The following is a 26,305-nucleotide window of genomic DNA, read 5'->3' as shown; positions in this document are numbered from 1 at the left end:
CCCTTTCTGTTGGCATGCGGCCATAGGTCCGCCATTAATGCAGAGTGGGCACCTGCCTGCCCGAAACGGCAGGCGCCTACTCTGCTTCCGGGTCGGGAGGCAGGGGAGGGATCTGTGATGCAGCTTCCCTGTCCTCCCGCGCGATGCTGTGTGGAGCGTTGCCGAGCGTTACCATGGCAACGCTCCACACAGCATTGCGCGGGACGACAGGGGAGGTGATTCACAGATCCCTCAACCTGCATTGCTTTCCACCACCGGACCACCAGGGATGGCTGTGCCGCGCCCCCCCCTCCCTACTTCATTAAAGGTAAGAAGGAGGGAGGGGGGATACTGACACCCAGCACCCGTACCCCTACCCCCCCAAGCACCCCTATCCCCCCAGCAGTACCCCGACCACCCCTTCCCCCCAGCAGTACCCCTACCACCCCTTCCCCCCAGCAGTACCCCTACCCCCCACAAAAGTACCCCTACCCCCCCAGCACCCCTATCCCCCCAGCAGTACCCCTACCCCCCAGCAGTACCCCTACCACCCCCAGCAGTACCCCTCCCCCCCCCCACAACAGTACCCCTACCACCCCCACAACAGTACCCCTACCCCCCAGCACCCGTATCCCCCCAGCAGTGCCCCTACCACCCCCATTAAAGTTAAGAAGGAGGGGGTTAGGAGGAGGGATGGAGGGGGGGATACTGACACCCCCCAACAGTACCCCTATCCCCACAGCAGTACCCCTACCACCCCCACAACAGTACCCCTATCCCCCCAGAAGTACCCCTACCCCACACACAGTACCCCTAGCCCCCCAGCAGTACCTCTACCCCCGCCCAGCACCCCTACCCCCCACACAGCACCCCTACCCCCCACACAGCACCCCTACCCCCCACACATTACCCCCCACCCACACACACACACACCACCACCCCCCCCCCACACACACCACCCCCCCACACACACACACACACCACCACCACCCCCCCACACACACACCACCCCCCCCCCCACACACACCACCCCCCCACACACACACACCACCCCCCCCACACACACACACCACCCCCCCCACACACACACCACCCCCCACACACACACACACACCACCCCCCCACACACACACAGCACCCCCCCACACACACAGCACCCCCCCACACACACAGCACCCCCCCCCACACACACAGCACCCCTCATACACACACACACACAGCACCCCCCCCACACACACACACACGCACCCCACACACACACACACGCACCCCCCACACACACACGCAATTGCCGTGTTGGCACTTTAAGGAAAAAAAGTTGGCATGTATTGCGGTTTGGGCACTCGGGCTCAAAAAGGTTCGCCATCACTGCCCTATGCATATAAATACTGACTAAGCAATCAACTGATCGAAAGAGGCGAAGTAAAACAAGACAAAGTTAGGTAACCCTAGTGATCTGATTACGAATGATGTGATATATATGGTATAAAGACTAATATCAATATCCCTTGAATTTATACAATGTCTGATGGGGATACAAACACAATAAAAAATTATACACAAAATCTGTATCAAATATATTGGACAGTACACATTTGTTTTATGGCATGGTAGCAAACTCATCCTGCAAATACAGGTTAGTTAGGAGGAGTATACTACAGAGAAACATTTCTTCATTTGCCACTACTCAACTTGTATAAAAAAAAGATAGAAAATAAAAAGATTACCAGGAAATTACCGATTAATCAAATGAAAATTGCATTTTGCCTTCAATTATTAAATATCTGTTTGTTTGTTTTTTTTATATTAAATCCATCCCCTAAAATTAACAATACAATTAAAATTTTAATTGGATTATATAATTTATTTATTTTAACCAGCTTGTATTTGTGTACATTGTACTTGCTTGACATGTATTGGGAAGTCATACTATTACAGTAGAAACGTATCTTTGCCAATTTACAATTATTTGGTCATTTGCAATACATCATCATTCATTGTTCATTTGTTATTTTGGAGAAGTAAAACATTTTGTAAACGTATTTGAAATATTTTTGATGGTTACTATTAGCATATAAAATAAAAATATCTTAATACCATGTATATAAAAATACAAATTACTGAATATTTTTTAGGGAAGGTTGTATTTTATTAATTTTTTTTTGCACGGATCAGTTCAGTGCTTGACACGAAGTTTACTTCCCAGTGAATCTGGCAATATAATGCAAAAGAAAAGAACTCGCTACGATTAAAATTACTCTAAACTCTGTAGCAGGTGCCAATCAACCATTAGGCAGTTTTTCTTGGGGCTTTTTTTTAATCACCATTTTTATCCAGCACCAGCTTAATGCTTTTGGAAATGAAAGCAATCTTGCCGCCACACTGTTTTGAAAAAAAATGTATCTACTTAACTCCTTTATTTCCTTATCGTTCACACAGTTTGTATTATTAAAAAAAAAACAACACTCCGACGAAATGACTTCCATCCGACCCCCGTGAAATAGGGGTAGGAGCTAATTGAGGACCCCCCCAGAGGACTAGGACATATACTAGGGAACCCCACACAATGCCATACTGCACGGGACTGACGTACAACCCCTCCCCTCTCCCCCCCCCCCCCTTCCTCCCCTTTCTTTTCCAGCTAACTCTCTACACTTTCTCCTACTCTATGTTCTGTTACTTTTTTTTCTCGATTCAATCCTCCGGGAGGGAGCCTGAGAACCGAACCTTACATAAGCAGCGAATTAGACGACCCCGGGCCGGGTCGAGTACATTGCATAAGGGACGGGCGACGGAGTTCCCCCCCCGGACCAAAATCTTTACCATACCATAACTTTAGGTTCAAAGTAACTAAATAATGTAGGACACCACCCGCTAATGTACAGTGTGATAAACAATAACCACCAAAAGTGCACCGTCCTGTTGGAAACAGAGCCCGTCCTATTAAAGGGGGAAACAACGGGAAAAATCTTGCTACATTAGGCACCCCTACTGCACTGTACCAATGGTGAAATGTTGTCGACGAGACGAACACACAGGACGTATAGCATAATATAGTTTAGCGTATAATATGTTATTATATCTTTTGTTAAGTCAAATAAATGGGAAAAAACCTTGACGAGTAGCTAGACAAACCTACTACTAATGTTATGTCAGATATGCAATGAGTTATCTATTGTATAACAGTGTTCAAATATGTTGCAAATTAATAGGCTTTTGCACAAGCCATGTAGCCAATGTTATGAAACTACCCTTGTCAAGATGGAAAAATAGAGAAATAAAAAAATGGTCTGCCAGTCACCCTGTCTTTTATAAAAATGTGTGTATTTAATTTTCATTTTAAATTGCTTGTTTTCATTTATACTCCAAAACTGTAACTACCCACAGCCTTTTCTGGTGTATCCTTCTAGATTCTCTTTCTACACATGGGAGATCCAACCTAAGAGACGAAAGATCGAGCAAAATACACGAACGACTGCAGAAAAAATTGAAAGACCGACATGGGGTCCAAAAAGATAAAATAAATAGTCCCCCATTTTCACCCAAGAAAAGCACGTCTCCAATAAGTGAATCTAATGGACTTATAAAAGGGCAGAATTCTGTTGGTATATCTACAGGGCTATCAAAGAACAAGCACAAAGGAAAAGGATCCTCTCCAGTGGAAGCAGAATTGCAAGGTACATGAATGTGCATTATGCAGTTCTAAAACACTGCATAATGTGAGAGATGGGGTGATCATAAAATACAGAATTTTATCAATAGATGAATACATTTTACATTTTTCACATCCCAGTAAATACAGTGAAGATAAAAGCACAAGTGCCTTCACTTCAATGTTCAGGGTGGCATCCTTGCACCGTGCAAATACTGGCATCTGCAGAGCAATTACAAGCAAACACTTGCTTGGGAATTCCATCAATAGTACTGTGCTCACACGTATGACACCATGGGGAATAACATTTATTTACATGTTATGCTCTGGCAGTGCCAGGACAGCCAGGCATGCAAAGCGAATTATAAAATAAAAAATGTGAACACAAAAATAGCACAAATCCATCGTCTAACTTTAATTAGCTATCAGAATAGCTCTAACTATTCCTCCTTTATATGAGATCTTAAGTAAATGAAATTTAAGTAATACGAAATTGTGCTTTCTCATATATTTGTTCTTTGTTCCGTCGGCATAGTATGTAGATTATATTCCAATTTTTTGTGTTGTATATTAAGGTTCGAACCACAGTCATGTGTGTCTAAAATAATATTCAACATGAACATTTTTTGCATATATGCGTACGTATAAGTTATACGGTTTTGGAGCAACATTGCATTGTAGTAAAATTGTAATTGTGAATGAGGACTTTTTTTGACTGAATGATTAAAAGGTGGTATCGCCTCCCTGCCAGCAGCAAACTCAAGAGACAAAAACTTAGATATGCTTCATTTCTCAAATAAAAAAGACTGTCTGTAAAAAGACTAAAAATATGACCCTGAAAACCCCAAGGCCAGAGGTATGCAGCCTTCAGCACTCCAGGTGTTGTGGACCTCATGCTTTCCAGCAGTAGTCCACAATATCTGGAGTGTAGAAGGTTGCCTAAACCTGCTCTAGGTGTTGGTAAAAAAAAAAAAAAAAAAATGCTATTTATGTTGTTTCATATCTGAGCACAAAATAATGGAGGTCTTTGTTCTCCGTCTGTTGTAGATTTCGTTATAGCACCACGACAAAAATATTATGGTTGACGGAAGTTCTTTAAAGCCAGAGTTAAATTTAAAAAATAAAGCTTACTTATTTTTCTAAATCAAAGTTATTTTCAAAATGCACGTTACATTTTGATTGCTGAACAAGGTTCACTTGGTGACCTTTTCTGCCACTGCTTTTATGGTTTCAGACGCACAGCTTTACAGGGAGAAAAGCATCAGAGATTTCATTAGAATATTCTTGGTCAATATATTGTGAAACTGAATGTATTGGTCAGTGAGGTAAAACTGCTGTCTAGGGACAGGTTACTGTGACCAAAGTTACATTTTTCTGGTAATTCATTAGCATCTCTTCCACTGAATTTTATGGGGTGAATGCTATTCAGTTACCAGTGATAAGATAATGGTTTTGTCTCAGAACTCACCCATGTCCTTTTTATCAACTGATAGCCATCTAATCCAGGGTTCAACATTTCCATTAGCCGTTGGTAAGTGACCATTAAGCCCTGGTGATCATACTATGGTTTGCAATGGTGAGTAATGTTTTAAGACCTGGCTAGTAGTATAGACTAATAAGTTTGATGTTTAAACATGACACTGTTATAAAAACAAACAAACAAAAAAACACTAAATGTTAAAGGAACACTGTAGGTTCTGGAACACATACATATATTCCTGATCCTATAGTGTTAAAACCACCATTTAGGTGGCTCTCTTCTCCCCGCCCAAACCCGATTTAAAAGGTAATAAAACGTACCTTAGTTCCAGTGCCACGTGGGTCTGCTAGTGCAGGCCCCACCCCTGACCCGTCTTCTTGCTTACAAAATCAAAATTTCCAGTGCTTTCCCGTAAGGAGTGGCCACTGGAGGTGTCCTTAGGGAGCAATGTAAACACTGCATTTTCTCTGAAAAGCCAGTGTTTACATGCAAATGTCTGCAGGTAATTATTATACTCACAAGAACAAATACATTAAGCAGTGTTTGTTTTGGTTACTATAGTGTCCCTTTAAATTGTGTTTTTAGAGATTTACACAAATAATTATGTCTCATTTACTTTTTTTTTTTTTTTTTATATATGTTAAAGAAAAAGATGAAGAAACAAAAGCACTTGAAGCTCAACTTTCAAACATATCCAAACCGGAGGTAAGTCTTTAGACTTATTTATTTATTTTCAGGGATTAAATGTAATTCAGTGAAGATTAATTTTTATTTTCCATAAATCAATTGATACTATAAAATGGTTTAGAAGAAATGCTATATAAACTAAAGTTCCTTTCTTACGTATTTATTGTAGCGTCTCAGATAGGCTTCAGTGCCATCCATCCATCCTGAAGAATTAGTGTTAAAAAGGCTGTGATTTTCATTCGCCCGCTTCCATTCCATCTCTTCTGATAGAAGATGAGTGTTGGAATGGTTTGCCCAGACTCACAGGTGACACTTGAAGAAGAATATATAAGTTTTGAGTTTAGTTAGACAAGTCAAAGTGCTTGTAAAAGGGAGTTGGTTTGGTAAGATTGCTCTAGAATTGAGGCATCAGACACAAGCAGAGTTAAAAATAGGAGCTGATGAGTTCAAGTTGAGGCTACATTCCTTGTGTCTGTAAGTCAAAATCCAGTATCTCTATCCCTAAAAGCATCATAAAACCATTAAAACCATTGTTCAAGTAGTGGTAACTTCTTCAGGAAGCCATCAACAGCTGTATACCATAAACAAATGATGGTTATCATCATTTAAATTGTTGCCACTATTTCCTCATACAGTGCTTTATATTTACAGCTTTGGGATTATTTAACAAATAGTTGGCAGACAAAAATAGTTACTTAATGAATGTCCATCTCAAAGCACATTGTGTTGGTCTTCAGATTTCTTCTGACAGGTCTCCATAAAGTTCAGCTGCGTGAACACAAAGATTTAGAAGTAACGTAAAACTCTTGATTATATCTCACAATTTGGTCAAAGATATAGTTCATTTGGTATACTTTTTTGATGAAGTAATGTATTTTTAATTACATTTTGAGTATACTTGAAAGTATATTTTCAGTTTGACATTCTATTTATTTATTTTTAAGATTGTCAATCAGAGAAAACGAAGAGGGCTGTGCTCACCTGAACATGCATACATTATAGGGTGCTGCTGGGGACAATTTATACAACATACAAGATCCAGCACACTCGCCCATTTACTAAACAGCCATTTCAAATCTCAGAGATTTTAAAACACCTAATAACATAGACAAAAATAATGGGGGTTAGTTACAGGATATGATCACACATTGCATAAGCCTGCCACAACGTCAATGTACCCCATTCTTGGCACGTTCTTTTCTAACAGTCTAATGCCCGCTCTTATGAGATCAATCCACTTACTTGGGAAATACTTCCTTACTAGGACTCACTGCAGATCAAGGCTAAATGGGGCCCTGGAATGAGACACCTATGACAGGGAAGGGTGAAAAAACAGGGAGTTGACCTGGACTCCCAATATAAATATATAAAACCAAGAGGCTGCACTCGCCTGGACATGCATAGAAGGATGCTGCTTGGGCCAATTCATGCAAGATCCAGCAAATTCAAAGCTCACCTAGTGTAAGCTTTGTTACACCTAACCTGGGCAAAAATGATTTTTTTTTTTTTTATTTTTTTTTTAAATATATAATCACACACATGACAAATCACCATGTTTTCCAGGGATAATATGCATCACTATTACAAGCTGTTGATCAAGTACTATCAATTAAAAAAAAAAAAAAAACACTTATCTGCTGAGCTTTTTAAACACTAGCCAAAATGCTGCTTTATGGGAGGCCCTGTAAATCATTTTTATAGTTTTCATGATCCTAGTTTGTTTAAGCTCATTTTCTCCCTGTAAAAGACACTCTTTGAAAGGATAATTGCATTCTCTTTCTGCTTCGTTGTACTCTTTACCTCTTTGTTGGAGGTACTTCTCTCGGTTTATTATGGAGTCATTATATTTGACAGCAACATTGCATTGTACTGCTGTATGTTACTCTTTAAAAACAATAGACTATTGAAATAAAAAGTGCATTGTGCCTTTAAGGTTACTTCTTATTTGGCAAATTCTTGTTGGGTGACCTTTTGTTGCTACAAATCTTTTAACCTTACTCCCTGGCAGCTAAACCCTTTGATATTTACCTTGTGTAGAATGTTTAGTGCCTGATCCACTGGTAAATATATATATATATGAGCAAAATAAAGGCTAATGATACATTTTTCTTTTCTTTTTTTCTATGTGAAGTATTTATGAAAATTAAAATGAATACTCCCCCACACCTTTTTAGCCTGTCACAAACATTTGATGTATGTGTTCAGGACAACTTGTTAGCCTTGTTTGGTGGGAGTGGCCTGTACTATTAATATCCAGCCTCTCACTATTACAGTCGTTCACCTTCGGTTTCCTCCTGCCCATGAACTATGTAACTGTCCCTAATCCTCACAGTACCATTCCAAACCTGCATGTGTAGTAGGGGCAGGGGGCACACACAATTCATGGCACCTCCATACATTTTTAGCTTCACTATCTCTTGTCTATCTGTGTGTTTCTTTGGAACAAGAGTTTTAAAAAGCTTATTTTATTTTACATTTCGTTTTCGGTGTCTCTTTGCAGGTAGCAGACATTCAAGCAAGGACCGCGGTTCTGTCATGGTCACCGCCTTCCAGTCTGATCACTGAGGACAATGATGGGACGAGCACCCCTGATATTTACACGTATGAAGTTCTGATCTCAAACAGCGGGAAAGATGGGAAATACAAAGTTGCTTATACGTAAGTATCTGTTGGCCAGGAGACTTCCCTAGGGATTTTATGTGGTTTCCCAAAGACTACAAGAATATTGCGGTCTTCCTAGATATGGTGTGTAGGGAAATTGAAGAAGCCGAACTAGGGACTATATCTATAGAATTTACTGGTAACCTCACGAGAATAGAAAAATTAACATTGAAAGAACTTAAAGAGAATGATCAATTTGTGATCAAGCCATCTGGTAAGGGTGGAAATGTGGTCCTTATGGATCATTCTAACTACATACAGATGGTACAGAAACTACTAAACGACAGGGAGACCTATCAAGTGTTAAAACACGACCCTACAATGCAATTTCTTGCCGAAATTAAAACCATGTTGAACCAGGCTCTAGTCGAGAATCTAATTACCAAAAATGAATTTGATTTCATGCTGGTGAAACAACCCACACCATCAACTTTTTATAGTCTACCTAAGGTCCACAAATACCTAGACAGCCCGTCAGGTAGACCGATCAGGTAGACCGATTGTCTACCTGATTGTCTACCCCACACACAGGTAATTAATAACATTAGAACCATCCTCGAACAAGAACTACAATCCCCGACTGCATATATTGAATTCGTTTCCAATATACTTAGAACAGTCCTCACTAAAAATATTTTTCTTTTTTTTTTTTTTCAATTTGACAATTTTTATTTTGTCGTAATTCTCAACAAGGGATACAGAAGAGAAAAATGGGGGGGAAGGGATTCACAATTCTCATTGCTAGCATTCGTTAGTAAGCGACTTGGTTCACTTGGTACAGTATTACAATGTTACAATATGTACAGTATGGTTGGTGCAATTTACATTGCTTTATTCGACAATGAGAGTCATCACAACACTTTATGCATTTTGGAGTATTTCCTAGGGTATCATACATGTTGCATCGGACATATACACACAGAGGTCACATTATACATGTTAAGATTTGTCCGTTGATTTGCCTTGGGACAGCTGCTGATTATTGAGTCTACCTGATATCTATCCCGAATGTGGTACACTTTTGCATTGTTCTCACTGAGTTTTAGCAGCTACTTGATATTACTGTGTTAATTACACCAATTGCTATGTCTAATCTCGTTCTTTTGTTAGTGAACGTATCTGTCGCTTGTAGTTCCGGGAGGGGGGGTGTATGGGGTTTTTGACATGGGGGTGTGGGCGGGGTAGAAGACAGAAGGGTAGGGGGGAGGGGGAGTTCCATGAGCCCTTCTTCGAATTTACTAAACTTCCGGCTACCTTGCCGTGTTCGTTGTTCTTCGTGGTATTTAGGCTTGAATCCCCTCAACTATATACAGTGTGGGTTCTAGTTCTCCAGTGCCCTGGATCAGGTGTAGTAGTGGGTGTGTTCCGTAAACCTCTATCCTTCCTCTCCGGTATCATCGCTCCTCTTATCCCTCCTGTTGCCACGATTACCCCTTACTATTGAGTTTTTCCCCTTTCTTTCTTTTTTTTTTTTTTTTTTAAATATTATCTATTTTTTTATGACTCAAACACATCCACTAGTCCTAGCTTCTCCACAAAGACCTCCCATTCTTGTCTAGCTTGCATGATGTGTTTTGCTATTTGGGATTGCTGGTTCGTCCCTATTTCATAAGTCAAGTTAAGTGATACTTGTTGTATCAGGTCATTCCGTTTGGGTGTTTGTGTTTGTTTCCATCTCCTTGCTATTAGGAGGGTGGCCGCTATCAATATGTGAAACATTAGGCTGGCTTGTGTTTTTGTGTAGGTTTCGAGTGTCATGAATGTAAGCTCGATCGAGCAGGGTCCTCTTCAACCTATTGTTCCTGTAAGTCTATTTGTAATTGTCCTATCTATAGTTAAATCCCTTCTCATAATATTGTAAAGCGCTACGGAATCTGTTGGCGCTATATAAATTGCAATAATAATAATAATAATAGTAAGGCGCATTCCGGTCTTAGCTTAAATTCGATTTGTAGTGCACCCTGTATCGTCTCTTCTACTCTCCTCCAGTATTCCCTAATGGCCGGGCAAGTCCACCACGTGTGGAGCATGGTGCCCTCTTCTGTTAAGCATCTCCAGCATGTTTTGGGGGAGTCAGGGTATATGCGCGCCAATCTAGTTGGCACTAGGTACCATCTATACTGTAATTTGCGCATGAGTTCTAGATGGGATGAGCAGCGAGACCTGCCTTTATGAGCCGTGAAGGCTCTGGACCATTGGTCGTCTGAGAATTCCATGCCTATGTCTTTGTGCCATGCTGCTCTAAAGGTGTCACCCTGTTTTTGCTGGCTCGGATCATTAAGTATTGCATAAATGAGTGAAAGTGTTTTTTTGGGCATGGTCATTGACATACATGCGTGTTCTACTCTTCTTGCATTTGGCGGGGTGTTCGGGTTGGTGTTGTTTGCCAGTATTCCTTTTAGTTGTATATAAGAGAATATCGTGTTTAGCGGTAAGTTGTATTCTAATTGTAGTTCTGGGAATTGTTTCATGTGTCCCTTACTATACAGGTGTTTAACTAGTGTACATCCCCTGTCTATCCATTTGCGGTGGTCGAAGGTGGGGTGCGCTATATGGATGCTAATTATGGGGGTGGCTAGTGACCAAGCATTTGTGTACCCTAATTGTGATTTAGCCTTGTCCCAGACTCTGAGCAGGGTGTCTGTGGTGGTGGGCATGTTTGGGAGCGGTGTTCGCCGGTTGTGCGGCACCCACAAGAGGTATTTAAGGCCTTTGGGGTTTGTCCAGGTCGATTCCATCTCTATCCACTGTGGTGGGTTTTCGGCTGCGTGAGCCTGTAGGGCCGTGGATATTATTGCTGCTCTATAGTACGTCCGCATGTCTGGCAGTCCCAGCCCTCCCTGGTCCACAGTCTTAGTTAGAATCGTCGTGGCTACTCTTATTTTTTTGTGTGCCCATACAAAACTTGTGATGACATTTTGCATCCGTTTTATGTACGTATTGGGAAGGGGGATCTGCAGAGTCCTAAGTAAGTATTGGTATTTAGACAGTAACATCATCTTAATCGCTACTAATCTACCCACCCATGACATGTATGTGTTTTCCCATTTTTTCAGTGTGTCACTGTATTCTCTGTGTAATCTTCCGTAATTGAGTTCCAGGAGGCCTTGTGGGTCTCTCGGGATTCTCAAACCTAGGAATGTGAGGTGGTCGTCTCTCCAGTCCAGTGGGAATGAGAGCTTGAGGTGTTCTATAGAGCTGTGTGGTAGTCCTATCCCCATCGCTTGGGTTTTTGTGACATTTAATTTATAGTATGATTGTTCCCCGTAGTTCTTTATTTCCTGCAGTAGGTTTGGTAGTGATATGTGTGGCTGTGTTAGTTTAGTTTTGTGTTAGTTTTGTACTCCCTCCCCCCTATTTCTATACCGTGTATCGCTGGATTGTCGCGTATCCTCACCGCCAGCGGCTCTAGCGCTAAGACATATAGCAGGGGGGACAGGGGGCATCCCTGTCTCGTACCATTCGTGAGCTTGAACGGCTCGGACAGAAACCCTGCATTGAGCACCCTTGCTGAGGGCTCGCTATAGAGGGCCCTCACAACTGACACAAAGCCAGGTGGGATATCAAACTTGCTTAAAACTGCTCGTAGGAACCCCCAATGCAGGCGGTCAAAAGCTTTTTCTGCGTCGAGGGAGACCATCAGTCCCCCTCTCTGCTGAGTTTTCAGATGGTAAAGGATGTTTATGACCTTTCTGGTGTTTTCTGCTCCCTGTCTCCCTTTGATGAATCCCACCTGGTCATTGTGTATGACGTGTGGTAGAATGTTTCCCAGCCTATTTGCGAATAGTTTAGCGAAGAGCTTCGCGTCAGTGTTGAGGAGGGAGATGGGACGGAAATTTTGCGGAGTTGTGGGAGGCTTGTTGGGTTTAGGGAACGTGACAATATGGGCAGACAGTACGTCTCTGGGGAGTTCGCCTTTTTGGGCTGCTTCTGTGAACATTCTGGCTAGGTAGGGTGCTAGAATTGTGGTGAACTGTTTATAATATTGGTTGTCAAACCCGTCTGGTCCCGGGGATTTCCCCGACGGGAGGGTCTTGATCATGTCCATAATCTCTTGGGCCTCTATCGGTCCCGTCAGAGTTACCTGTTGTTGTGGTGTAAGCTTGGGTAGTTGTACCCCGTCTAGATAGTTTCCTATGCTTACTTTAGTTGGGTGAGTTATTTTTGTATCGTTCTGGATGTTGTATAGTGAGGAATAATATGTTGCAAACACCTCACTTATTCCCTTGGGCGTGGAGATTTTTGTTCCTGATATGTCTGTGAGATATGATATTTTCTGAGATGCCTGTCTCTTTTTTAGTCGTTGAGCCAGTAATTTGCTTGCCTTATTGCCTTGTGTGTAATGTGATATCTTGAGCTTCTGCATGTGGTAATTCAGTGTATCTATCGCTTGTTTGTGTATGAGCTGTGTGATTTGTTGTATGTTAGCTTTCGTTTCAGCCGTTGGGGTCTGTTGGTTTAGGCTATTCAACTCATACAGTTCCCTCTGCCATGCCCGTAGCTGAGTTTGGCGAGATCGTTTTATGTAGGATGCCCTGCGAATTAGCAGGCCTCGCGCTATAGCTTTGTGTGCTAGCCACAATGTAGCGTCTGTGGTGTCTTTTGTGTCGTTTTGGTGAAAGTATGTTTTTAGGTCCCCCTCTAGGGATTTGGCAAATTCTCTATCTCTCAGCAATGAGTTGTTAATTTTCCATGGGCTGCGATGCTTAAAGTCAGTTATTTTTCAGTTCTGTAGTCACTGGTGCGTGGTCGGACCATGTGATCTGCTGTATGTCACTGTGTAGGAGTTGGTCTAGCGCAGCTCCTGAGAGTAGGAATCCGTCTATTTTGGAGTAAGAGTTATGCACTGCCGAGAAGTGGGTGTATGCTCTTTCTGTCGGGTGCAATACTCTCCACGCATCATAAAAATTATGGCTGTGTAGGAGTTTCGCAATAGCCCTGCATTGTCTCTTTAATGGGCGGTGGTGTTTTCGGTGTGGTGGAAGAGTGGTGTCAAGTTGTGGGTCAAATATGTGGTTAAAATCTCCCCCTAGCACTGTGATTCCCGCCTGGGTTTGTTTTATTTTGGTTAGGATCTTGTGCAAGAAATTCCTCTGGTTTGTATTTGGGGAATATATATTTACAATGGTGTATAGTATTTCGTTGACCAGCCCCTGGACTATGACATATCTACCGTTCGGGTCTACGACTGCTGTGTGTAGCGTGAATGAGACTGCTTTGTGTATTAGGATGGAAGCTCCTCTAGTCTTCGTGGGAGACGTGGCATGGTATTGGTGAGGGTATTCTACGGGTAATATATGTGGGTGGTCGTTGTGTCTGAAGTGCGTTTCTTGGAGGCATAGTATGTCCGCTCCTAGGGTTCTAACTTCCTTGTTAAGTAAATGGCGCTTAACTAGTGCATTGAGGCCTCGGACGTTAAGTGTGCATAGCTTCACGGTGGTTTGTGAGTGTGGTGTGCTTTATATCTCACGTGTTGGTCTACGGTTAGAAGGGTACCTGCTCTTCCCAGCTTGATCAAGCCTAGCAGTGTAGCCCTGTGTGTGTACTGTATTTGTCCTTCTGAGGTTTCGGAGCATTGAGTAACAGTGGTCTGGCAGTTTGCAGGTCCCTTCAGTACCCCTGTGAGTGTTGGAGTCGGGTTACCCACTAAGAACCAAAAATAAAGTGCGCTGTGCCTTTAAGACCAATATTAGTGAATAATTCACACAAATATTAATTAACAATAATGACTTTTCAAAGGTTATATAACGTGCACTGTGCTTAAATTCTATAAATCAATTTAAGTGATATGAATATCACATACATATGTGATATCTTAAAAGTGCATTAGTGTCAGAACACATAAGTGCTAATTGAAAAAATAAACTCACTTTTAAAAGTTGCTTCTGTTGATAATTCAGTGATATGCTCAAAGAAAACAGAAAAAAACTCATAGGGCAATATGCATAAAATTTAAAATATTGAAATTATAAATCAAAACACTCACAAGAGTAGAGCAATTTAGTCTGCTCTGAACTGTATAGGCATCTCGGTATATAGAGGCTTGAGGCTGTGATGGTAGTTAAAATCCTTTATTAGACACTCCAATCATTAAAAGTAGTTGTCTGGCTGTATGTCCTTCTCCTCACCGGTGTGATATAGTCCCAAACAATTCCGTGGGTCCTTTCCAGGCTCTCAGGGCTGCTATCTCTCACACTTGTTCCGGGAGGCGGGGCTTACGGCCGTTGGACGTAATGACGTCAGGGCGTGATGACTCGTTTCGCCGACGTGCTCGGCTTCATCAGATCTGCCCACTAATCCATCACAGTCTCTTTTAAAGCTTTTACACAGGGCGTGTTTGCCCAAAACAGTCCGAAAATGCTGTCCTTTGGTTGGTTACTCTGACCAACTCATTAGCATTATTAATAGTCAAACTTTATCGTACATACTCAATAGAGCAAGGGGATTATTCACTAAATGGCTAAAAAATTATTTTACACATATATACCTTATGAATAATAAAAACAATATATATATATATACACTCTATGTTATACTATCTATTTCCACAGTACCTACTTAAAAAGGGGAAGAAAGGAATAAAATTAATCTATTATATAATACCATATTCTGAATCACATTTAAAGTGCTAAATTACATTTCTTAAAGTGAGATATGCAGCATGCAACATGCAAAAAGTGCAATATTCTTAATGCTTGAACTATTATGTGTATAAATATAAGTAGTTATTATTAAAAAAGTTATTGAAATTATTTAAAAGAGATTTAAAAATTTGCCAGAATTTGGATATGGAATTATAAAAAATTAAAAAGGTCAAATTCTATATTAAGGCCCCTGGGTTCTAACGTTTTTAGTTTGTGTACCCACATCATTTCTTCTCTTCCAACTTTTGAAATAAAATCTCCACCTCTGCATGGTTTCTTTACTACTTGAATTCCTAAAAAGATCAAACCCTTCGGATCCATGTTATGCTTTGCTCTAAAATGGGCCGAGACACTATGATGACTAACTCCCCTCAAGATATTATTTACATGCTCTCCTATTCTTTTGTGGAGTGGTCGTATAGTACGGCCCACGTATTGTAGTCCACATGGGCAAATTAGCAAATAAATTACATTCTTTGTAAAACAGGTAATAAAATCTTTAATATCAAATTCATTATGGTTATGTCTACTTTTGAACTTGTTTATACCTTTGATGGTCCTATTCTTACTGTATTCACATCCTGTGCATTGACCACAGGAATAAAAACCTTTTCTATCATTCATAAAGTGTTTCTGTATATTTCTTTCTGGATTTTTATGTGTTAGAATAAGGTTAAAATTCGGTGCACCCCTAAAAGTTATAAAGGGTTTTGAAGGTAAAATTTTAACTAAATCGGGATCCTCTTTTAATAGATACCAATGTTTAACTATTTTTCTTATATTTTTATGTGCTACGTTAAAATCAAACACTAGTGGTACATTGTTAAAATTTTTATTTTCAATATTCAGGAATTCTTTTCTTTCAATGAGTTCATTCTGTGTAAGTTGAACCGTATCTTCATAAGCATCAGAAACCAATTGTTCAGGGTAATTTTTATCCAAAAACCGCCTTTTTAAAACATGTGCCTGTTGCTTAAAAATCTCTGTATCAGTGCAATTCCTTCTTATACGTCTAAACTGGCCCTTAGGGATATTGTTTAGCCATGGGGTATAGTGCCCACTATTATATAGTACGTAATTATTGGCATCAACTTTTTTAAAAAAAAATTTGGTTTTGATCTCCATATTCTCAATATATATAGCTAAGTCTAAAAACTCTATATTCTCAGTACTGTAAGTGCTAGTTAGTTTTATGCCCCACTCATTACTATCCACTAACCCTGATGTCATTATAGTAATACTTAGCCCACCATGTGGGGTGAAAACCTGGTATAATACAACATACAACGATACAGTAACATAAACAACAATATATACATAAACATTCCTATCAAGTGGTGTTGCCGTTAGATCGGCGTGGCACTGCATGTTCGTGCCTTGGGGGTAGAGGCTTCTGGCCTCACTTCCTAAGGGAGCTGTCTTCCTCTACGGCTATATTAGTTTTATACAATGGAGAAATCCATCGTTTGTCCAAAGCCTTAGACATGAAACTAATATTAATCAGTCCTCTTTGTTTTGCGTTTATTTTTTATTCTTTCATTTTTTTTTTTCCATTTTTTTTTCATTTTTTTTTTTCCTATTTTATATATTTTTTTATTTTTTTTTCCCTATTTTTTTTTTCTTTCATCTATTGTTTCAATGTAGCTTTATCTACCGCTATAGTAAGTCCCTGTCTGGGATGGGGCGCCTGTGGATGCGTTTCTAGCTGTGCATCTCGGCCATGTGGATGAGTTGTGTTGGCACACTACAACCGGCTGGTCAGGGTGGGAAATAAAGGCCTAAACTCTCTGGGCCCTTGGACTCTCTGAGAACTTTTTAACGTACATGTTTGTAAATTAGAGGCCCTAATCAATCTCCTCACTCACTCAAGAGTCTATGAGTTACATCATGTGCGGATTACAATACAGTACTTTACCCTGCCCCTTAGTTGGCCATCTCGTGCGTTAAGGCGCCAGACCTCCTCCACAAGCAAAGTCTCTGTCTCTTATTTCTTTTTCGCCCTCTTCCATTCCTGCGGGGCCCTGGTCTTATTCCTCTCTTCTTCCTCCGATGATATGGTATCCAAGTTCCATTCCCGCAAAATTCTTAGGCCGTCCTCCGGGGAGCCCATGACAGTGGTTTTCCCTTCTCTCATCACCAGAAGTTTGGTGGGATAGCCCCATCTATATGGGAGGTGATTGTCCCTGAGCATCGTGGTTATGTCTCGAAAATCTCGTCTTCTCCTTAAGGTATATGAAGATATGTCCGCATAGATGGTGGTCCCCTTATACGCCGTAGGTAATTCCTTCCGTTTTCTGCTGGCATTGAGTATCGCCTCTTTGGCGTGGTAATAGTGCATGCGTAGCAGGATGTCTCTTGGTGTGTCAGCCGGTAGGAATTTTGGCTTGGCGGTTCTGTGAATCCTATCCAACAGGAACAGGTCTTGTGGTAGATCTGGGGCCAATTCTCTTAGCAAGCCCGTGATGTGGGCGGTGAGGTCTTCCGTTTTAATCGCTTCCGTCACTCCTCTTATCCTCAAATTATTGCGGCGTGCCCTATCTTCAATATCCGCAATTTTGAGGTCCTGGGCGTCCAATCTTGCGACCAGGCCCTCTACAGTGTCAGCCAGGGAGTTGTGGGCCTCCGCCATTTCTGAGAGCTGATCCTCTGTGCGCGAAGTGCGCTGGCCTATCTCCTGTATCTCCTTGCTTAGGTCTTTGATGGCTCTGTCCACCTTCCCCACTATTTTGTCAGACATCTCTTCCAGAAGCCTTTTCAGAGTTTTGTGGGTTAGTGGGCTGTCTTGTTCGTTTTCGCCATGCAGGGGCTCCGTTTCGAGTTCCCCGCCGGCGCCATCTTGGACATGCTCTGTCTGAATTGAGGCCTTCCCCTGTCCTGTCCTCGAGGCAAAGAAATTGCTCTTTTCTCCCCTCTCTCCGGTCCTCTTGCCCTTTGTCTGGGACATGCTGACGACTTACAGCGTTTTTCGGTAGTGTTAATCGGCTTTTTTCCGTGGTTATGTCTACTATTTAGCCGTCGCGGCACGGAGCTCCAGCTACATGCGACTGCTCCGGTCCGCGTCCAGGACACGCCCCCAAAATATTTTTCTTTTTAGTGGTATTGTTTACCAACAAATCAGGGGGAATGCGATGGGTACATCTTGTGCCCCTTCCTATGCAAATCTCTATCTGGGCACCTGGGAAAACTATCTTAGTTCTGCTCCCCACTTGAGTCACTTCATGGCAATGGTCTTCTGTTGGAAACGATATATAGATGACGTGCTAATTATTTGGACTGGCAATGCACAAGACTTTGAAACTTTTGTAAATCTTCTAAATATGAATGACCTTAATCTAAAAAATTTACCAGCGAGATGGGCGGTAAACAACTCAATTTTCTGGACATAACCATAACTATTTCTGAAGGAGGTATTGCAACAACCCTCTTCAAAAAACAAACGGCCACGAATAGCCTTTTGAATTGGCATAGTCATCACCCTCGCCCTCTAAAAGCTGGCATACCAATAGGGCAATACCTAAGATTAAGACGCAATTGCTCTTCCGTAGATGATTTTAAAATCAAAGCATGGGAACTCAGGCGTGCCTTTAAGGACAAGGGCTATCCCAATAGGGTCTTACGCAGAGCCTACACCCGAGCAATTAGCACCGAACGTGAGTCCCTCTTGATTGGCAACAAGATACAAGGACAAGACCAAAAATTGATCCGCTGTATTGCCACATATGACGCAGGTTGGGACTTCATGATGGGTACCCTGAAGCGATACTGGCCAATTTTGACCTCTGACCCACAAATCAAACAGGTAGTTACCACGTTTCCCTCTGTGACGGCACGGAGGGGAAAAAATCTACGTGATACCTAGGTACAGAGCCATCTTGCTCCCCTAAAAAGAAGAGGTAAAAACTGCCTACCGAAGGGGACATACAGGTGTGGACACTGCAGTGCATGTGAATTCATTGACCTAAAGTCTAAGAATTTCACAGATGGCAATAACAAGGAAATTTTTCCCGTACGCTAATTTTTTAACTGCAGGACAGAGGGTGTCATCTATTTACTTACCTGCTCATGTGGCATGAAATACGTGGGGAAAACGTTCAGACCCTTTAAACTAAGGATTAGAGAACACGTTAATTCAGTCAGAAGACCCCTGGAAACCCCAATTTCACGCCACCTGAAAATCCATCATCAGAACTCTGCCAATAAATTAAAATTCATAGGGATAGAACATATTCCACAAACTCTAAGGAAGGGAGACTGGGACATGAAACTGAGACAACGTGAATTCTATTGGATCTATAAACTCAAAACCCTCTCCCCCACAGGTCTGAATAAGGGCTTTCCTTCTCAGCCTTCCTCTAACCACCCTGTTTATCTCTATCCTCCTCTCATCTTGGATGTAATTAAATGATGGTGATCCCCACCAGTCCTTTAGAATGGACACAAACTCATTCTTATTTGCCAGAAGTAGATTCGTCCTCCTCTCTTTTCCACTCATCTGAGGGGAACTCTCCCCCCCACTCCCTCCCTCCTCTCTCTCTCCTTTTTATCTGTTTCTTTTTTCCTATTTCTCGTCCTTTTCCTTCTTCTCTCTAGCCTGATTGACGGGTTGGAAGGTACAGCGGAGCCATTTGGCTACCCTACTTGGGTGTCACCGAGCTCTGGCAATCCTGATATTGGGCTTATATAAAAGTTAAAAATTTTCCTCGATAGAGGGACGACCCATGAGTGACCCGGGACCGGGTAGTAAAAGGGAATGCCATTATGCCAGACCATGTGTACGTTCGAATATATAATGACCACACACATCGAGCTGACTCCTGCATAAGCAGCACGGTTAAGATGCATTTACACTACTAGACGGGCATGACTGAAAAATGATAGCCCGAGATCCTAGATTAGGGGCGGGTTATTTAAAAAGCCGAAAGCTGATGTATAATTGCAATTGATGTTGTTACTTATATTTACAAATTTGATTTTTCTTGAGTCTGGCTTCTGCGCAAGCCCCATGACACTGTTGGCCTTGCCTTTTCTGTCGAGTACAAAAATAAAGAAAAATAAAAATAAAAAATAGAATGGACACAAACTTGTCATTGTAAATATACACATCACAATATATCTTTGTATATATTCTCACTAAGTCACTTTGTCTCTTCATGTATGATTATATCTTCTAAAATAGAGGTTCATATGGAATCTGACATGTAATACTATCCATTGTTCCATTTTCAATAGATTAATTATAGAACACATAACAACTAAACCTCTGGTGCTCAATTTGACGGATGCATTTTGCATCATAGTATTTATCAGTCATTCCACATTATTGTGATACTTGCAGTATCATTTAACCTATTGTATACATTGGTCAGCTCATATAACTATGCATTATAATTCCTGTAAGCCCTGACCGCAACATTTTAGGGTTTAATTATTCCCCATTTGTCCGTATACGGGTTTCGCCCACGTCTAATAGTACGTCCCACTGCCCATGTCAGGTACTGCGTCATATGACGCGACCGGCAATAGGGCGTGTTCGTGAGATGACAGACGGACCAAACAACACGTGGGCACTAATGAATCTTGGCACCACACCTCTCCGCTCGCACTGGGACCACATCAGATGACGCAGCTAGTAAGAGGAGGTACCGGAGAGGTGCTAGACCAATGAGCAACAAGCATGCACGGCGGACCACGTTTCCTACACAGCCGGCAACGTTTACCAATTGATCACATACAAAGGTATTTAAACCGTTATAGGGAACTCCAACAGTTCATTGCTCCTGACGACGGCGTGCTGAAACGCGCGTCGAGCTAGTTTCTTTATTTATTAGCACTTTTTGGTAGCACTAATGGATTTAATTTAATTTATTTCTAAACTATTAGGACAGGTAGGGATCTCGGTCATAGTAGGCACTAGTGGCTTCCTCACAGTGCCGAGGTACCTAGGGACAGCTTTCTCTATACAGGATTCCTGTCAAGGTTTATTTCTGGGACTCTTTAGTTTTCTCCTCTCTGTACCTCTGTACCTCTGTCAACTAGCCTCAAGCCATTTCTACTACTTTAGATCCTTCTATAAGTGATTTGGTTAAGGGGAGTCTCTACCTTCAGTTAGTACATTGTCAGCCTTTCTAAACCGTAGGGGGCATCCAAGATTTTTTGTACTCTTTTTGCTGGTATACTCCTACCTCTTGATTACCTGTCCTATTCCCATTTGTTTCCCTTTAGGATTATTAAAGGTAGGGACCTCTTTTGCTTTGTATTACGCTCTATTTAGGGACTTTTTCTAGTCCCACTTTTTCCTTTCTATACTATATTTGTGGGTTATTCCCTATTCGGAATTGTCTAATTTATTCAGTTTCGCTATAGAAATGCCAATAATAATAATAAGAAGAAGAAGAATGCAGATTTCTTCCTCTGAATGTGTTTTGGTACCGTAGTTGGTTTTCTAACTGAACAGTAGATGGCGCAGTTACATAATTTACTTTCCAATTTTTACCTTCACACTTGCATTGCGAAAATCTAGCTGTTAAAGTGCATGATAGATGGTGTGTGTGTATGGCTGTATGTCTTCAGTACATGACAATTTGCGACAATAAGAGCATAGTCATTGCTGGTATTTGTAAGCAGCTATATTTTAAAGGGGACCTGTTTTACTCCAAACAACCCATGCTTATTAGATTGAGCATAAAATTCTGTCTATACACTGTACTATTAGTTTTGCTAGCAAATGTATAGTTATAGGTTTTTCTCCCAGCTGTGTGTCAATGCCAGGAGTAGTCCACAAGATTGGAAGTTGGCGAATGTTGTGCCCATTCACAAGAAAGGTAATAGGGAGGAGTCGGGCAACTATAGGTCAGTAAGCCTTACTTCAGTAGTGGGGAAAGTGATGGAAACCATGTTAAAGGATAGGATTGTTGAACATCTAAAAACACATGGATTTCAAGATCAGACAACATGGATTTCAAGATCAGACAACATGGATTTACTTCAGGGAGATCATGCCAAACTAATCTTATTGATTTTTTGGATTGGGCAGCTAAAATAATAGATCAGGGTGGTGCAGTATTGCTTACCTAGATATCTGTAAGGCTTTTGACACTGTTGCACATAGAAGGCTTATCAATAAACTGCAATATTTAAGTTTGGATTCCAATATTGTTGAATGGGTAAGGCAGTGGCTGAGTGACAGGCAACAGAGGGTTGTAGTCAATGGAGTATATTCGAAGCTTGGGCTTGTCACCAGTGGGGTACCTCAGGGATCTGTACTTGGACTCATTGTCTTTAATATTTTTATTAGTGATATTGCAGAAGGTCTTGATGGTAAGGTGTGTCTTTTTGCGGATGATACTAAGATATGTAACAGGGTTGATGTTCCAGGAGGGATAAGCCAAATGGAAAATGATTTAGGTAAACTAGAAAAATGGTCAGAGTTGTGGCAACTGACATATAATGTGGATAAGTGCAAGATAATGCATCTTGGACGTAAAAACCCAAGGGCAGAGTACAGAATATTTGATAGAGTCCTAACCTCAACATCTGAGGAAAGGGATTTAGGGGTGATTATTTCTGATGACTTAAAGGTAGGCAGATAATGTAATAGAGCAGCAGGAAATGCTAGCAGAATGCTTGGTTGTATAGGGAGAGGTATTAGCAGTAGAAAGAGGGAAGTGCTCATGCCATTGTACAGAACACTGGTGAGACCTCACTTGGAGTATTGTACACAGTACTGGAGACCGTATCTTCAGAAGGATATTGATACCTTAGAGAGAGTTCAGAGAAGAGCTACTAAACTGGTTCATGGATTGCAGGATAAAACTTACCAGGAAAGGTTAAAGGATCTTAACATGTATAGCATGGAGGAAAGACGAGACAGGGGGGATATGATAGAAACATTTAAATACATAAAGGGAATCAACACAGTAAAGGAGGAGACTATATTTAAAAGAAGAAAAACTACCACAATAAGCGGACATAGTCTCAAAAATAGAGGGACAAAGGTTTAAAAATAATTCCAGGAAGTATTACTTTACTGAGAGGGTAGTGGATGCATGGAATAGCCTTCCAGCTGAAGTGGTAGAGGTTAACACAGTAAAGGAGTTTAAGCATGCGTGGGATAGGCATAAGGCTATCCTAGCTATAAGATAAGGCCAGGGACTAATGATTTAAGTGTTTAGAAAATTGGGCAGACTAGATGGGCCGAATGGTTCTTATCTGCCGTCACATTCTATGTTTCTATAATGCCTAGACGTGTTGAGGCAATGACTGACCAGGAAGAGCAGAAAAGACCTCCCACTTGTGGTCATTCAGCTCTCCTAAGCATCTTTCCTTGTCAAAACAAGAGTCTGAGTTAAATCAAACATGAATCCTATGCATTGGGTTTCATGAATATAAAAGGTTTTCACATATTTATGTTGGGTAATCAAAACTTTACACAATGGTTATTTTTTTTTCTTAGGGGAGAAGAGACCAGCATTACGGTGGATGACCTCAAGCCTGCTACAGATTATCATGCCAGGTAAGTCACTGCTGGTGTTGATGTGAGAAACAGAAGATCATTTTATGTTGTTCATATTATATGGTTCTGTAGCACATTACTCTCTCAGATACACAGAAGCATCATAGTCATGCTGTGATATCCGTGGGACATAGTCTGATATTGGCCCAAGTAAGTTTAGAGTATAAATAGAATAATGTGAAATGCATAAAGAGTTAGGACATTCAAACAGTTGTGCCAAAAGTAGCAAGGATATCTTTGCTTGCGGGAGCTGCAGTTTGAGCAGAAAGTAACTAATACTTGTGCTAGCCACTGCTCCCAGATATCTCACCATACATGCCATGCATATCATTTTCTTGTTATAGTGCCATCAATTAAGCAGCACTTTCACCGTTTGGGGACTTTGCCGAATTTGCAAAGTCCCCTGCTGATAGTGACATCGCCGCTGGTGGTCTGTGGCTCGGGGGGGGGGGGGGGGTGGAGGAGGTGAGTTTACTTTCCTGAACCTGTCCCTTAAGCGCTGACATCAGTGCTGTACTCACACCTGCACAAGAGTATAGCATTGAGGTCTATGGGGAACCTCCATAGACACAGCCAATTCCCTGCACAGCCAATATTTGTGAACTCCCAAGTGTCCCACTTGCTCTCAGCTTTTTCAGGAGCAAGCGGAATGGGGTGGCAAATTAATAATGTGCAGATCACTTTTCCATGCAAACCACCACTTAAAGTAGAATATGGGTAAATTCTATATTTTCTAATATACTTAAAGAACAGCCAGATTATATCTTCACTACTTTAAATGGTATCTAGCTGTGCAGATTTCCTCTGCAAGGGGCTTCCTGTCAGCTGATGACATTAGCTATCAGTGGGCCAGATGAGCTTTGTGGCTTTTAGTGAGTTAAGATGCCAAATATCCTATTTAACATACAAAGGAGCGGTACTGAGTTCACTACTGAGTGGAATAAAGTGCTGGTTTATCTCCTACTCTTTTCTCTGTGTCGTTCCTCTGTTGTGTTTGCTTCTCTTTGTCTCGATCGGGACACTTTGGGACCCCAAAGAGTAGAGAGTGCTACCCCTGTTCTGTATCTGCTGCCACTGTGTCTATCCCCACTATACCCCAGTTGTTTGTTTAATAGTTTTTTTCATTTATTACTTTTTCACATATAACAAGCCACAAAATCAATAAAACCCTGTTTCCTTGGAGAGTAGAAATTAAATGAGACAATGATGAAAATTTAACAATGATAAATCAAAAAATAAGCAGGGAGCACGATTATTTGTTTTTAGCGTCTTCCTGTGTACCCGTGTTTTCTGCTACAATGCATCTCTTAACCCCTTAAGGACAGATGACAGATGTATTCCGTCATGATTCCCTTTTATTCCAGAAGTTGTGTCATTAAGGGGTTAACGAAAGCATGGGAGTGATGTGTGTTGCTCTGATGCTTTAGTAGTAAATGTTACAGCAGATTCTTAATATTGTGTTTATTTCATGTTACTTTTTAGAGTTAAAGCTGAAACAAATTGTGTAAAAGGAGACCCTTCAGAAGCTGTTAGCTTCACCACCCTAAGCTGTGAACCGGAAACGCCAAACCCTCCACGAATAACAAATCGGACCAAAAATTCTCTTACTTTGACGTGGAAGGTGAGTTTAGTGGAATCTTTTCCTGAGTGATTCTCAAGAAATTATTTTTAAAAAAAATTATCCTACAGTTTTACATTAAAGGGACACTATAGTCACCTGAACAATTACAGCTTAGTGTATTTGTTCAGGTGAGATCTATATATCCCTGCAGGCAATCTAATGTAAACACTGTATTTTCAGAGAAAATAATGTTTACATTGATTGACAGGAATACCTCCAGTGGCCGTCACTCAGACGGCCACCAGAGGGACTTCCTATCATGCGGGGCCCTAAAAAGGCCCTAAAATACGTCTGACGTGTGCAGGAGAGAGAAGGCACTGTGTGCGTGCCTTCTCTCTCTAGCCTGTCAGCAGAGGAGGGGGGGGCAGGCAAAGACCGCGAGCTGAGCAGCCAGTCAGCTCAGCTCGCGGCCGCGCACACCGTGCGCATGTGCGGCAAAGCCGCGCATGCGCACAATGGAGCAATGACGCTTCCTCCCTGCTCGCGCCCGCCTATTTCGTCATTTTGACGAAATAGGGGGCGCGGCTTCACGTGGCTCCCGGCGCTGGAACGAGGTGAGTAAAAGACTCGCCTGGAGAGTCCCTTTAAGCAACATCACCACTTCAGTGATTTGAATCGGTCATGCTTGGAGTTCTGTATGTGCAGCGGTTTGCTATGAAGTTAATCCCTGTGCTGCTGGTGTAACTCCACCTCTTGCAAAACTGTTTGGGTGTCCTTCTTTGCATATTGGATGTCTGTCATCAGCACGCACAGCATACTGGCGAGAGCATAAATGGGCAACCCTTTGTGTGCTGCCCATATCCCTCCCTCAGCTCGTGCTCCCCCTACAACCGTCACCTAATGACATGAGTGCTTGACACAAGCCAAGTTTTATTTATTTTCAGTTTGATGGGGCAGAATAGGAAATGTTACACTAACCGAAATCAGTGTCTTCTTAAAACACAGATTTTTAAGAAGATAAACCATTTAAAGGGACACTATAGTCACCCAGGTTTTAACCCTTTAGATGTAAACATAGCAGTTTCAGAGAAACCTCAATGTTTACATAGCAGGGTTAATCCAGCGTCTA

General features: G+C 41.6%; 1 protein-coding gene across 3 annotated transcripts in view; it reads left to right on the top strand.

Annotated features, from left to right (window-relative positions):
- FNDC3A (fibronectin type III domain containing 3A) overlaps positions 1-26,305 on the top strand; it is a 237,681-nt gene that overhangs the window by 175,011 nt on the left and 36,365 nt on the right. For all 3 annotated transcript variants that reach the window (XM_063428709.1, XM_063428716.1, XM_063428722.1), the window contains 5 exons: positions 3,390-3,656; positions 5,758-5,816; positions 8,299-8,456; positions 23,556-23,615; positions 25,098-25,236. In XM_063428709.1, the coding sequence (XP_063284779.1) occupies positions 3,390-3,656; positions 5,758-5,816; positions 8,299-8,456; positions 23,556-23,615; positions 25,098-25,236 (683 nt within the window). The remainder of the gene's footprint in view (positions 1-3,389; positions 3,657-5,757; positions 5,817-8,298; positions 8,457-23,555; positions 23,616-25,097; positions 25,237-26,305) is intronic.

The sequence above is a fragment of the Pelobates fuscus genome, chromosome 1 (assembly GCF_036172605.1).
Source record: "Pelobates fuscus isolate aPelFus1 chromosome 1, aPelFus1.pri, whole genome shotgun sequence".
In the NCBI taxonomy this organism is placed as follows: domain Eukaryota; kingdom Metazoa; phylum Chordata; class Amphibia; order Anura; family Pelobatidae; genus Pelobates; species Pelobates fuscus.
The sequence above is the reverse complement of the archived record's forward strand: the minus strand, read 5'-3'. Positions and strand labels throughout refer to the sequence as shown.